The sequence below is a fragment of the Balaenoptera ricei genome, chromosome 10 (assembly GCF_028023285.1).
Source record: "Balaenoptera ricei isolate mBalRic1 chromosome 10, mBalRic1.hap2, whole genome shotgun sequence".
NCBI classification, from domain to species: domain Eukaryota; kingdom Metazoa; phylum Chordata; class Mammalia; order Artiodactyla; family Balaenopteridae; genus Balaenoptera; species Balaenoptera ricei.
Window position 1 is genome coordinate 102,520,577 of NC_082648.1, and position 15,981 is coordinate 102,536,557.

Here is a 15,981-nt window from a genome sequence, read left to right on the forward strand (position 1 = left end):
TAGTATCTCAGTGTAGTTTTAATGGGCATTTCCCATATTTGGTTTTTTTTGGTCGTTTTTTTGGCCACGCACATGGCATGCAGGAGCTTAGTTACCTGACCAGGGATCTAACCCGCGCCCCCCACGCCCCACCCCCGGCAGTGGAAGAACAGAATCGTAACCCCTGGACCACCAGGGAACTCCCTATCCAAATGTTTTATGCATCCTAAAACACAGAGAATATTCTTCAAGTGGAATAATAGTAATAGGAAGAAGATAAGAGTCCCTGGAATATACTTAACGTAAAAATACGACAAATAAACCTGATTAAAATTTTGAAATAACGATAAGAACAAAATACAGCCTAAAGGGGTACGGCATGTTACTGTGGACAAGATATAAACCATAAATATATGTTGAATGAAGGAAGCGTTAAACACAATCTTATTTTCATGTGACTTCTTTAAATTGACCACACAAATCTTCAAAAATCAATTTTACAAAATACATTTTACAAATATACAAAAATCAATTTTAGCATAGTTAATTAGGTAGCAAAGTAAGGAAGATACTGTATTAGCTCACTTATTACACCTGCTTGAATTTAATATGTAGAAATCAATGACAGTGATTACTAAGACAGTGATCACATTATCATTAAGATAATTATAGATATAACTACTAAAATGTATGAGAAGTTAATCATATTAGACAAGTCAATACATTTAATACTGGAAATTCCTATCTTTCATAAGAAGAGCCCAACCCCCACCCCTACCCCGCTTCGTGTTAATTTGCAATTCTGGACATTCCAGATCAAATGTGTAAAATGACTAGTAAATAAAAAATGACTATCACTTTTTGAGAGCTATTTGCTAGGCACTATAAAAGCATTTTGCATGTTATTACTTATTTTAATCCTATAACTCTATGAAATAAATACTATTATTTCCCCAAATTTAGATGAACAAACTAAAATTAGAGGTTTAGAAACTTGCCTAAAGTCACATAATTAATTACTAAGTAGTATCACTGGTCTTACTCCATAGTTTATGCCCTTAGGCATTGTGTTACACTTCATCACAGATGTAGTTTTAAAAAAAACTATGTCAGATAATTTGAAGAATTTAACACTGCTTAACTAAATACAAACTCTATTTCAATTGAGAGTAAAACAATATTTTTAAAACCAAAATTATTCCCTTGAGAGACTGGTATCTAGTAACCTCATTTCAATTGTGCTATTTCTACAACTTCAAAATGTGTTAAAACCTTGAATGTGTAAAAGGACAGTTAATATCTCCATTAAGCTATGGAAGAATTAACCCAGAATGTAAAATAAGCACCTAAAATCTTTCCTGGTATTCAGAAACACACGTATTATATATGTAAGTACAGGGAAAATCTGAGATTCAACAGGGACATTTATTGTATATAGAGTAAAAAAAAATTAACAGCTTTAGGCTCTCACTACAATAAATCTAACTTCCAAAATATGATTTATGATTTGGGGAAGTATTAGAGAAATTAATTTTTTGAAAACTCAACATTATAAAAACTACTGAAGCCATTAACATCTTAGGTTCTATTTTAGTTTCCCCTACATAAGAGAACATACGAAAGCATATAGAGATATTTGTGTGTGTAATATGTTAGTCTTATAAATACTGCTTCAAATTATCCGAAAGTACAATCTAAGCCTCTTACTTTCCGTCTTTCAGGTCCATTGAAGGCAATATGCCTTGCTTCTTCCACAGTCTCACAGACAAGGCCATTTCCACACACAAACTGAATTACTTTCTTCAGCTGCGGAAACTGAGTCTTTATGACATCAATCACCATTTTACAGCCTTTAATCTCCCGTAATCTTTCATTGATTGGCTTGATCTAAAAGGTTTAAAATATACTTGATATATTAGGTATATTAAAATAAAAACCAAACAGTACATTCTTTTTCAAAGAACATACATAAGCATGAAAGCAAATGATTAGTAGTATGCACTTATACACAATAAAAGTTTGACAAGAACCTGATGAACAATATCCCACCTTTGGCTCGTGTAATATTTTTTAAAAGTATACTTCATCAAAAGCCAGAAGATATAATTTCTAGATTCAACTCTGTCACTAACTAGTTGGGATAAAGCAATAGATGAGAAGCCCTTCATGCTCTCAAAATCATAAAATCTAGTGGGAGATAATACCCATTTACATACTTTCAAAAGAGTGGCACAATAGCATGGAACTCAGAAAATCATTTTAGGCTTAAACGATCAGGAAAGCTTTTACACCTTCTTTGACATGACTTTTAAGTTGGGTCGATAAAGAGATCAAAAGACGTCTGCAATATATTACTGAAAAACAGCAAGTATAATTTCATTTTTGTAAAACAAAACAAAGGGAAAACCCTATATCCAACCAAAGTATGTGTGTGTGTATATATATATATACACACACACACACACACAAACACACACATATATATACACACACATATATATGGAGCATATATTTATATAAATCTGTATGGATGGAAGCAATCTAAAATAGTTGTGATAAAGGAATTGAGCACTGAGATGAGGTAGGAGTATTTCCTTTATACTTGATACACTTCTGTATTATATTTTTAAAAAATGAGTGTGCCTTGAAAAAAATCTTAAGCATGAAATACATAAAACAGAATTTTAACAGGCAAATGAACTAGGTTAAATAGTTTTAGTGGGCAGAAGGTATAAACAAAAGTGTGAAACTACAAAAGGCCAAGTCTGAACCATTAATACCCAGTTAGCATTTGCTGAGCCCCTCCTCTGTGCCAGGCACTGCGCTAGGTGTACTACATGTAGTGATTCCTTGCAATAATACAATAAGGTAAGGACTAATTTCTCCACTTCACAGATGATGAAACTGACACTCAGAAAAGTTAAGGACAAATCAGTGAGAACTAATTAGAAGGAGGGCTGCCATTCAAACTCAGGTCAGTCCAACTCTAGGGCATGTGCTCCTAACCACTATGCACACTGCCTGCAGTTCAGGGACTTGAAAGCTGGACCAAGTAGAACATTTTCTTTATTAAGCAATGAAAAGATCACCGAAGGATATCAGTCGTGATAATGACGGAGTTCCTGCCTCAGGAATTTAAACTTTGGATGCTCTAAGGCCTTTCAATACATACCTCAAGGCTCAAAATTTGGCTTGCTCCACACCAAGAGCTGACACGTATATTTACTGGACCATATATTTACAACTGAGACTCTGGGTTGGCATTTCACTGACAGAACATATGTCTTATCCATCTCCTATACTTTGCTATAGGACAAAATAAACTGCTGGCTAGTAGGCAGAGTGGTGCACTGCTAGAGCAATGTCCTTGAAATCATCAGGGTAAATTATGGCAAAACTAGATTAGGAAGAAATGATATGAAGGCAAGAAAGATAGCACCCACTTGATACTATTCTTTGCCTGCCAATACATTAACACCAGCCATTTGAATGAATGACTAACTGGCATCCAACTTACGATTTTTTCAATCACTACCATAGTCTCAGGCAATAAAGACACACTTTAAAAGACAGAATTTTATCACTACTAAATACTAAGGATTATAAATTTCTTACATCAAGGTAATCTAAAGCAAGGAATGTCTCAGGTTCAGCTCTTTCCTCCTTCAGAAATCGAATACAATCTTTTGCTACCTTTTCAGAGGCTACAACAATGGCAACCAAGTACCGACCAAAAAGTTTAGTAACAGCCAGCTGGTATTTCTTATGAATAGGATGACACAGGTCAAGCAGTCTTCCAAACTTAACAGGTTTCAAAAAAGGAGAGAAAAACAAATACATTAATGAGGAACATATAATTCATTGTTTTCTAATGTAACAAAGCAGCATAGACCAAAAACTAATTTTCTAAAATTATAAACATGATAATTTAACAGTCTCATTCAAATGGAAATAAATTTCATTATGAAATATCCATTTAGGTGTGTCACACTTCATTCAACAAAAGAGTAATAAGGAGGGATTAGTCATACCAAGGTATTAAAATATTTTACAAAGCTAGCAATTAAATAGTATTCATTCATTCCCTTATTTATTAAATAAGAAACTGTTGGGGCACCTACTATATGCAGGCACTGGGCCACACACTGGGTAAACATGCCTGAATAAAACACATCCTCTCTGACCTCACAGAGCTTTCAGACTAGTAGGGAAGGAAGATATAAATAATCAATAATTACATGCATGTACAAAGTAGAGTTATAACAGACACTGTGATTAAGCACAGAGAGCTCTGAGAATATGTAACAGGGACGAGGTTGACCTGAGAAGCCATGGAAGGCTTCCCGTGGAGAAGTGTTTTTGGGGATCTGAAGACTGGTCAAGAATCAGACTGAAGTTCAAAAGTCTATTAAATGTCACAGTGCCAACCGTCCTGTACCAATGCTCCCTAGAATGTCTGCAGATTCAATTTTACATCTTTAGACTCTTTCTTCAATGTTAGGTTCTACTTCAGAAATACCAATTTCTTCAAGATAGATCATTGTCTTTAATATTTATTACCTTGGTCTTTGTTCTTCTCAATTTACCTATGATTAGCTCAAGCCTTACTTCTAGGTCAGTAATTTGATTTTCAGCTATGTAATCCATTCCTTGTTATTTGCAATTCATTATTAGTTCAGTAACATTTGTTCTTGATTTGTTTCCTTAGCTCTACATTTTTCTTTTTATTTTATTCTGTTTTAGCTCATATTTGAATCTGATTTTATGAATTCAAGCTCTTATTAAATTGTCCACAGCACAGAACACTTACGGGGGAATCTGTTCTGTAACCTTCTTCCACAAGGCTCTTTGACTTCTAAAAGCCTTTTAAATTATTCTTTCTATTATTATATGTACCTATAGCTGCCATATCGATTCTCTTCACCTTCCCTATACTTAATGTGGGCAGCTCTGGGCAAACCTTTTATTTTCTGTGACGGATAACTTTTTTTGATTGTCTCACCTAAAATTGAGATGGTTATCTCCTCTGAGCAACAGATGATGGACCAAGTATTTTCTGTTCTATATTCTAAGTATTTTCTTTTTTTTTTTTTTTATTCTAAGTATTTTCTGATCTATTTCCCATCATCTAAGGGCTTGGACGGCAGGGGTAAGAGAGGTATGCTAAGGCTGTGCATGTGCTTTATTTGAATACCCGAGTTTTGTTCTTTCTTCTCAGTTTTTAATTAATATCCCATACCAAGGTTTCTCTCCTTGGGGGAAGATAACAAATCCCATTTTTGGAGAGAGGGTTTTGATTTGGCTTCTCAATTTAACAAGGAGCCCTAGAGCCTTCACTTCCATCTAAGAGAAGCAGAGGTCCATGTTCTCTGATTCTATTTTAGTGATAGATTTTTACTCTAAAGGAAACAAACATATGAGTTTGCTTCTTTCTAGATTAAGGGATACTAAGTGAGAATTCTCAGGAATGAATCGATTTATCAGTTTGCCTTCTGCAGAATTAAGAAAAAGCAATGCTATACTTCAATCTTTTTTAAGAAGTTCTGGACTATTACCATTTTCTGAAGGTTATAGCATGATGTATGAGCCCCTTTCCTCTTTTGGCTGTTGAACTAGTTTTTCACTAGTTTTTGTCATTTTCCTTGGTATCAGGGGAAGAATTCTGTGACCCAGCCTTATTCCTCCATCATTGTCTAGAAGTTAAGACTAACACTTAAGAGTCAGAAAGGCAAAAAGGATGCTGTAAAGGAAACGAAGATGGGAGGCCAGAGAGACAGGAGGAAAACCAACAGAGTGTAGTATCATGGAGGCCAATGGACAGATGTTTCCAAAGAGTGCAAGCGGTTAACACAGGGTACACTGGTGTCAGTGACAAGAGAGTGAGGTGTCAGTGACAAGAGATTGAGATGTCAGACCCCAATTCCAAAGGAAACAATTCTGTGAGGCTGACCCCCCAAGCAACAGGTTAGTAGATATTGCTGTACTGGGGCTAATGAAATACACTAGTAATACTGGATGGCAGTCACATTTGGAGAATAAAAATTCACCGTTTCAAAAGTATGCCAACAATGTCTACTGAAAAAAATATTTTAAAAAACCTGAAATCATGAAGAAAATGAGGTTTGAGGCCATGTGTCTATGGGCAACAGACTACTTCATGCACCTGTGTCCTTTGGGGATGATGGCCATACCTGGACTTTCTGGGTAATGTGTTCATGTCAATGTTTCTCCCCAATAATTACTTATCTATAAACATCACTGGGAGTTATTTACATTTTACCTCAGTTATTTACTATTATGTTTTAAATATAAATAATAAAGCACAAAACCTATAGATTTCTGAAATAATATTACTTCCTATTAATGGCAAATTGTTAATCCCAAATAAGAAAGCTTAGCCTTTTTATTTCAATTACCACAGAATCTGGGTAAAGTCTTTTAAGGTGTTCCAGAACCTCTGCTCTCTTTTGCTGACGTTTTCCCTCATGGGTATCAATTCCAGCATTCTGCAGTTCACTTCTAATAAGATTCAACTCTTCATTAACTTCAGACATTCTTGATTTTGTTTTTTCAATTTCATCCACTAGGGTTTCCTCTTGCTGTTTTTTCTCTTTCAAGCAGTTCCTACACAACAGTAACAATAATACATTTATACAGCAAAAAGAAAAACCAAAATTTAGGAATTACAAGATACAGTACACTCTAGTCTGGCATTGCAGGGGAATGGAATAATGCTCTATCAATTTTAAACGATGAAAAATACAATATAATAAACCTAGCACCAAACATGGGCAAAAGATATTTTAATCATTCTTTCTTGATTCAAAAGATACATATTTCTGGATTCTGAAAAAGAAAGGATAGGTCACTATAACCAGAGCAATCATCATAAGCTTAATGGTAAGTAAATGCCAATTAAAAAGAAATTCTTCGTGGTAGAATACTTAGGTGGTGCTAGCTTTCATGACATACTTTTATTATAAAATATCGATACCAAAAGAGAGTTTTAAGTTTCACCACTGTTAAACATTTATATTTTCAAAACTTAAACCTTAGTGGTCAAGGATAATTTTTAATTATCTACAATGAAATAAAAAAACAATGGAGGACTAAGAACATTATGATACAGTGGAAGCATTCATCTGATGACTATACCACGAACATCGAGACCCCTGAGATACAAGAAAGCTGCAAGGAATATTTTTTTACTATACTTACATGCATGTTTTTATATACTCCTCCAACTTCTCTATTCGCTTTTTATGATCTTCTATTTGTTCTTTTATGTGTTTTAGATTTTCCTAAAATAGGAAATGAAATCTGAAATCAATTACAGCAAATCCAAACAAAATTGATTACTTTTCACTGTATGCCCAGAACTTACTATAACAGCATACATTGTTCTAAATTTGAAATATATATAACCATATGAAAATTCTTATAAGAGCAAATTTTAATTTTGAAAAGGCAATATGGTACAGAGCTTTGAGGTTTCAAGACTCAGGGTTCAAATCCTGGCTCCATCATTTATGTCCTGGCTGGAGATATCTGATCTCCAGCAAGTTTACTTTGGTAACTTCAAACCCCAGGGGGATTATTTTCAAATATCTATATACAGTTCTTACCTCTCTCTCAAACTAACTCATTCAATAAATATTTATTCACTGGCTACCATGTGCTAGGAACTACGGCTATAATAATGAACAAGACAGAGTCCCTGCTCTCAAGGACTAAGGTTTGGTGAGAGAAACAGACAAATAAGTAATTCCAATAGAGTGGCTCAGTACTATAATTGTATAGGAATCTATGAGGCAACTATAGGCTTGTGGAACTTCACAAGTCTTGCTCCATTCACCTTATCACTAAGTCCAAGGATTGTGGTCGTCTCCAATTCGCTTATCTTTAACATTCTCCCTGTCTAATTCATCCTGTGCATTATAGCAAGATTAATCTGTCTTACTTCATCACTAAGTGATCTAAAACCAGGAGTGTACAAAAGTAAAAAACACAATTCTTTTTCAGTACACAACAGCAAAAAAGAGAAGAAATACCAGTTTTCAAGTGGTAAAGGATAAAATATACCATGAAGTTAATGATCTCATTTTACTCATTTATCACAGAAATTCACTGAACAAACATCTACTATGCTAGGTGCCAACAGCTAAAAAAATGATTAAGATACAATTCCTTTTCTCCAGGGACTCCCACATTATTTTTTTTTAAATAAATTTATTTATTTATTTTTGGCTGCTTTGGGTCTTAGTTGCTGCACGCGGGCTTTCTCTAGCTGTGGTGAGCAGGGGCTACTCTTTGTTGTGGTGCACAGCCTTCTCATTGCGGTGGCTTTTCTTGTTGTGGAGCACGGGCTCTAGGTGCACGGGCTTCAGTAGTTGTGGCACGTGGGCTCAGTAGTTGTGGCTCGCGGCTCTAGAGCACAGGCTCAGTAGTTGGGGCACGTGGGCTTCAGTAGTTGTGGCGCACAGGCTCCGCAGCATGTGGGATCTTCCCAGACCAGGGCTCGAACCCATGTCCCCTGCATTGGCAGGCGGATTCTTAACCACTGTGCCACTAGGGAAGCCCCAGGGACTCCCACATTTTGAAATTAGAGTCCCCATATTGAAATTCTGTTATCTCACTTAAGAATTCCATTCAGGCTTCCCTGGTGGTCCAGTGGTTAAGAATCCGCCTGCCAATGCAGGGGACACGGGTTCAAGCCCTGGTCTGGGAATATCCCACATGCCGTGCAGCAACTAAGCCCGTGTGCCACAACTACTGAGCCCGCACGCCTAGAGCCCGTGCTCCACAACAAGAGAAGCCACCGCAATAAGAAGCCCGTGCACCGCAACGAAGAGTTGCCCCCACTCACCACAACGAGAGAAAGCCTGCGTGCAGCAATGAAGACCCAATGCAGCCAAAAATAAATAAATAAAATTAAAAAAAAAAAAAAGAATTCCATTCAAAGAGACAGGAACAAGATTAGCTAACATCAAGGACCAAGTTTAGTCAACTGGAAACACCTGCCTCTGCCTTTACCCTGGCCAGTCCCAGGGCTTGTGTCAGGGCCTGGATGCTCCATTGGACACGTCATGGGGGATAATCAGACTGCCTTGACACCAGGCATTCTGGATTCAAGATGCCAGCTGATCATGCTAGTTGTCTAGAAGAACCAACCCCTGCCCAGCCCTTAGTGATCTTGGATCTGTGGAAAGTTATAGCCCTTTCTACCTGGGAACCACCAGTCCTGTGGGAAAACAAGTATGGGTACAGATTTTTTCATCTCTTTCCACCCTGATATGTTATTTCTTCTGTCAGTGTTTTTCTATTCAAAAGACAACAGAGATTCAATCAACACTTACCGACATCTACCAAGTACATGGGACTTACAATAGGACACTATTACGAATCCTGCCTTTAAAAAGCTTCCAGCCTAGTAGAGCTATATCATTAACTGTACTTTTCCTCCAATCTGATAAAAGCCCTTAGACAGAAACAGATTAAGAACAATGGGTGATTAGATGAGGAAGAAACTATTTTTCAGGTTTTTTTTTTGGTGGGGTGGGGAGAAAAGGCAAACCAGGGAAGACTTTGTGGTGTGGGTAACTACTGAATTGAACATGTAATGATGAGTAGGTTTTTCCAAAATTAGCATGCACAGAGGCAAAAATGTGCAATGAGAAATCAGTGTATTTGCAGAAATCAGTGTATAATTTTATAATGTGATACAAATTATACCAGTGTTTTAAAAGTAATTACTGATATGTTACTACATTTTTCTCCTTCCACAAAATGTCCTTTCTTCTACTCATATGATTATCAATATATATATTAGTATATTATCATATACTACCCTTCATATTTGTTTGTATTTTCATCTGCCAACTCACAAAGAGACTACAATGAGAGGCATACAGTGTAGGATTAAGAAGGTTCATTCTGGAGACAAAGTGTTTAGAATCAAATCCCAGTTCCTCCACTTACTAGTTCAGTCAAGTTAACTATCTCGTGCCTTGATTCCTTCATTTGTAAAATTCATTAATCCAACAAATACTTATTATCTGCTCTAGATCAGGAACTATTCTAGGTGCTTGAGATGTACCAGTGAACAAAACAAACATCCCTGCTCTCGTGCAGTTTACATTCTAGAGAGGGACAGTAGACAAACAATATGCAAATTAAACAGTATGTCAGGAGATAAGCACTGGGAAAAACAGAGCTAGGGTAAGGGGAGCAGAAGTGCACCGGGGACTACCGTTTTAAATAGGCTGGTCAGGGTAGCAGGCTTCATTGAGAAGGCAACATTTGAGCAAAGACTTACAGGACATGAGAGTGTTAAAAACTAAGAAATGTAGGGAAAGCATGTTCCAAGCAGAGGAATAGCCAGTGCAAAGGCCCTAAGGCAGAAACATGTCTGATACGTTCCAGGAGGCCATTACAGCTAGACCACAGAGAACAAGAGGGAGAATAGAAAAGCAGGAGGTTTGAGAGGTAAATTGGGGTGGAAGGGGCAAGCAGATCAGGTAAGTCTATGCAGGGCACTCAAGGACTTTGACTTAAACTTTATGTGCAAGGGGAAGTCACTAGAGGACTTCAAAAAGAGCAAGTTTCATGATCTGATTTAGATATTAAAAGCATCACTTTGGCTGCTGTGCTGAGACTATTATGAAGGAGACACAAGAGAGAAAACTTTTCAGGCTACTACACTGAGCTAAACAAAAAACAAAAAGATGGTGGCTTGGACCATGGTGGTAGCAACAGAAATGGAGAGAAGTGGTAAGATTTTTGGTATACTTTGAAGGTGGAGCCAACACAATTTCCTAAAAGAGTCAAAGATGGACTCCAAGATTTTTGACCTCATCAACGAGTAAGACTGATTTGTCATCATCAGAGACTGGAAAGACTCTGTTTGGGGTGCATTTGGGTGTGAGCAGAAGTTCAGTTTGGGACGTAAGATATCTACTCAACACCCAGAATGAAGATGATGAGGAAGCAGCTGGATATATGAGGTTGTGAGCTAGAAATACAAACTTGGGAGTCATCAACAGATGGTATTTAAAGCTATAAGAATACAGAGGGTATGGCCAAGGTGGAGGAGTAGGAAAACCCTGAATTCACCTCCTTCCATGAGCATACCAAAATTACAACTACTTATAGAGTAACTATGAGAAAAACCTGAAGACTATCAGAAAAGATTTGCCACAAAAAAAGATATAAAGAAGGAACCACGGGACAGGTGAGCAGGGCAGAGACATGGTACAGTCAGGACCAATACCCCTGGGTTGGGGACTCATTAACAGAAAAAATATGATGATCGTAGAGGTTCTCCCCAAAGAGCAAGGGGTCAGAGCCCCACATCAGGCTCCCCAGCCTGGGGGTTCTGCACCAGGAAGGTGAGCCCCCAGAACGTCTGGCTTTGAAAATGAGCAGGGTTTACATACCAGAGAGCCAGAGGACTGTGGGAAACAGAGACTCTACTCTTAAAGGGTGCATGCAAAATCTCATATGTTCTAAGTCCCAGCACAGAGGCAGTAGATTGAAAGCAGCCTGGGTCAGATCCAGGAGATCTTGGAGAACCTCCTGGAGAGGCAGGAGGCAACTGGGATTCTTCCTGGGGACACAGATGCTGGTGGCAGCCATTTGGGGGAGCTCATTGAGCTCATTCTATTATGATGACACCAGTGCTGGCAAGCACTGTTTTGGAAGCCTCCCTCTAGCCTAAAACCACCCATCAGCAAGCCTACACTGGTCATGTGGAGTCCGGGCCCCACCCACCAGCGGTCAGCAGCAGCCCTGGGCACTCCCAGGCTGTGCAGCCAGCCATGCAGGACCTGGCCTCACCTATTAGTGGGCCAGTAGCAGCTCTGCGTCCTTTAGGCCACACAGCCAACCACATGGAAGCCTATCTCACCCTCCACCAGCCGCAACCACTGCACAAAGTAGGGCCTTGCAGCCAACAGGGCCAGGGGCCTGCCCCACCTACCAGCATGCCCAAGTAGTTACCTCTCTGCCAACAGAAGGGTGCATGCAGCCCACACAGGGGGCACCAGAGGGGAGTGTGCTGCTGGGCCCCATAGGACATCTCCTACGTAAGGCTACTTCTTTAAGATTAGGAAGCAAAAACAATCTACCTAAAACATAGAAATACACACAGAGAATTAGGTAAAATGAGAGGACAGGGGAATATGTTCCAAATAAAGGATTAAGACAAAACCTCAGAGGACTTCCCTGGTGGCGCAACGGTTAAGACTCCGTGCTCCCAATGCAGGGGGCCCAGGTTCGATCCCTGGTCAGGAAACTAGATCCCACATGCATGCCGCAACTAAGAGTTTGCATGCCGTAACTAAGGAGCTTGCCTGCCGCAACTAAGGAGACTGCCTGCTGCAACAAAGGAGCCCACGTGCCACAACTAAGGAGCTCATATGCCGCAACTAAGGAACCGGCGAGCTGCAACTAAGGAGCCCTCAAGCCACAACTAAGGAGCCCATGTGCTGCAACGAAGGAGCCCATGTGCTGCAACTAAGGAGCTGGCAAGCCGCAACTAAGGAAACTGCAAGCAGCAACTAAGACCCAGCACAACCAAATAAATAAATATTTTTTTTTATAAAAAGACAAAACCTCAGAAAAAGAACTAAAGGAAATGAAGAGGAGCAATCCACTCCATAAAGATGCTCCAAGGTAATGATCATAAAGATGCTCACCAAAATAGGCAGAAGAATGGGCAAACACAATGAGAATTTCAACAAAGAGTTAGCAAATAGAAAAAAGAACCAAACAGATTAAGAATACAATAACTGAAATAAAAAGTTCACTAGGGGACTTCTCTGGTGGTGCAGTGGTTAAGAATCCGCCTGCCAATGCAGGGGACATGGATTCGATCCCTGGTCCGGGAAGATCCCAGGTCCGGGAAGATCCCAAATGCTGCAGAGCAACGGAGGCCATGCGCCACAACTACTGAAGCCCACGTGCCCTAGAGCCCATGTGCTGCAACTACTGAGCCTGTGTGCTGTAACTACTGAAGCCCGTGTGCCTAGAGAAGCCACTGCAATGAGAAGCCCACACACTGCAATGAAGAGTAGCCCCTGCTCACTGCAACTAGAGAAAGCCTGTATGCAGTAATGAAGACCCAATGCAGCCAAAATTAAAATAAATTAAAAAAAAAAAAGTTCACTAGAAGGAATCAACAGAAGATTAGATGATACAGAGGAACAGATCAGCAATCTGGAAGACAGAGTACTGGAAATTGCCCAAGCAAAACAGAAAAAAGAATTTTAAAAAATGAGCATAGTTTAACAGACCTCTGGGACAATATCAAGTGTACTAACATTAGCATTACAGGGGTCCCAGAAGGAGAAGAGAGAGAAAAAGGGGCAGAGAACTTATCTGAAGAAATAATAGCTTAAAACTTCCCTAACCTGGGGAAACAAACAAACATCCAGGTCCAGGAAGCACAGAGTCCTAAACAAGATGAACCCAAAGAGATCCATACCAAGACACTTTATAATTAAAATGGCAAAAATTAAAGATAAAGAGAGATTCTTAAAAGCAGCAAAAGAAAAGCAACTAGTCATGTATAAGGAAACTCCCATAAGACTATGAGCTGACTTTTCAGCAGAAACTTTGCAGACCAGAAGGGAGTAGCACAATATACTCTAAGTGATGAAAGGGAAACACCTACAACCAAAACTCTACCAGGCAAGGCTATCATGCAAATTTGAAAGAGTGAAAATGAGTTTTACAGACAAGCAAAAGCTAAGAGCTCAGCACCACTGAACTGGCTGTATAAGAAATGTTAAAGGGACTTTTCAAAATGGAAAAGAAAAGGCCACAACTAGAAATCTGAAAATTATGGAAAGAAAAACCTCACTGGTAAAGGCAAACCTACAGTAAAGGAAGTAGATAAACCACTTATAAAGCTAGTAGGAAGGTTAAAAGGCAAAAGTAGTAAAATCATCTGTAACCACAATAAGTAGTTAAAGGATATACAAAACAAAAAGATGTAAAATATGATGTCAAAAACGTTAAACTTGGGACTTCCCTGGTGGTGCAGTGGTTAAGAATCTGCCTGCCAATGCAGGGGACACAGGTTCGAGCCCTGGTCTGGGAAGATCCCACATGCCACAGAGCAACTAAGCCTGTGCGCCACAACTACTGAGCCTGTGCTCTACAGTCCACAAGCCACAACTACTAAAGCCCACGTGCCTAGAGCCTGTGCTCCGCAACAAGAGAAGCCACCGCAGTCAGAAGCCTGTGCACAGCAATGAAGAGCAGCCCCCGCTCACCGCAACTAGAGAAAGCCCGCGCGCAGCAACGAAGAAGACCTGACGCAGCCATAAATAAATAAATAAATTTATTTATTTAAAAAAAAACCAAAAACAAAAGAACATTAAACTTAAAGAGGGAGTAAAAATGTGAGGTTGTTAGAATGCAATGGAACTTAAGATATCAACTTAAAATAATCATATGTATATATGAATCATATATATTACATGTTACATATAACATAACATGTTCATATATTATATATGAACCTCATGGTAACCGCAAACCAAAAGCCTATGACAGATACACACAAAAAAAGAGGAAAGGAATCCAAATATAACACTAAAAATAGTCATGAAATCACAAGGGAAGAGGACAAAAGATGAAAGGAACAAAAAATAATTACAAAGCGACCCAAAAACAATGAACAAAATGGCAATGAGTACATACCTATCAATAATTACTTTAAATGTAAATGGACTAAATGCTTCAATCAAAAGACATGGAGTTACTGAATGAATTTTAAAAATATGTTTATGCTGCCTACAGGAGACTCACTTCAGATCTAGAGACACACACAGACTGAAAGTGAGGGGATGGAATAAGGTACTCCATGCAAATGGAAACAAAAAGAAAGCTGAAGTGGCAATACTTATTTATATCAGACAAAACAGTCTTTAAAACAAAGATGGGCATTATTATATAATGATAAAGGGATCAAACCAACAAGAAGAGATAACAATTTTAAGTATATATGCACCCAACATAGGAGCACCTAAATACATAAAGCAAATATTAACAGAGACATAAAGGGAGAAATTGACAGATACACAAAAACAGGAGGAGACTTCAACACTCCAGTTACATCAATGGACAATTCATCCAGACAGAAAATCAATAAGGAAACACTGGCCTTAAACAGCACATTAGATCAGATGAAATTAATAGATATATATATGACATTTCATCCCCAAACAGCAAAATAAACATTCTTTTCAAGTGTACTTAGAACATTCCCCAGGATAGATTGCATGCTAGGCCACAAAGCAAGTTGCAATACATTTAAGAAAACTAAAATCATATCAAGAATCTTTTCTGACCACAACAGAGACTAGAAATCAACTACAAGGAAAAACCTGCCAAAAACACAAATATGTGGAGACTAAACAATTACTACTAAACAACCAATGGATTGATGAAGAAATCAAAGAAGAAATTAACAAAAACACCAAGACAAATGAAAATACAATGATCCAAAATCTATGGAATGCAGCAAAAGCAGTTCTAAGAGGGAAGTTTATAGTGACCTAAACTGAGGTAGCAGCTTTGAATGGGAGATGTTTGCGAACAATATATATGATAAGGGGTTAACATCCAAAACATAGAAAGAACTCATACAACTCCACATAAAAAAAAGACCTGGGGCTTCCCTGGTGGCGCAGCGGTTGGGAATCCGCCTGCCAATGCAGGGGAGACGGGTTCGTGCCCCGGTCCGGGAGGATCCCACATGCCGCGGAGCGGCTAGGCCCGTGAGCCACAACTACTGAGCCTGCACGTCTGGAGCCTGTGCTCCGCAACAAGAGAGGCCGCGATAATGAGAGGCCCATGCACCGCGATGAAGAGTGGCCCCCGCTTGCCACGACTAGAGAAAGCCCTTGCACAGAAACGAAGACCCAACACAGCCATAAATAGATAAATAAATAAATAAATTTATTAAAAAAAAAAAAAAAAAAAAAAAAAAGACCT

At 38.7% G+C, this 15,981-nt stretch overlaps 1 protein-coding gene across 1 annotated transcript in view; it reads right to left on the reverse strand.

The window, feature by feature from the left end:
- SMC1B (structural maintenance of chromosomes 1B) overlaps window positions 1-15,981 on the reverse strand; it is an 84,727-nt gene that overhangs the window by 38,933 nt on the left and 29,813 nt on the right. Inside the window, exons 8-11 of the mRNA XM_059937143.1 lie at window positions 7,198-7,280; window positions 6,396-6,603; window positions 3,595-3,780; window positions 1,687-1,866 (exon numbers count right to left, since the gene is read on the reverse strand). Coding sequence (XP_059793126.1) covers window positions 1,687-1,866; window positions 3,595-3,780; window positions 6,396-6,603; window positions 7,198-7,280 — 657 coding nt within the window. The remainder of the gene's footprint in view (window positions 1-1,686; window positions 1,867-3,594; window positions 3,781-6,395; window positions 6,604-7,197; window positions 7,281-15,981) is intronic.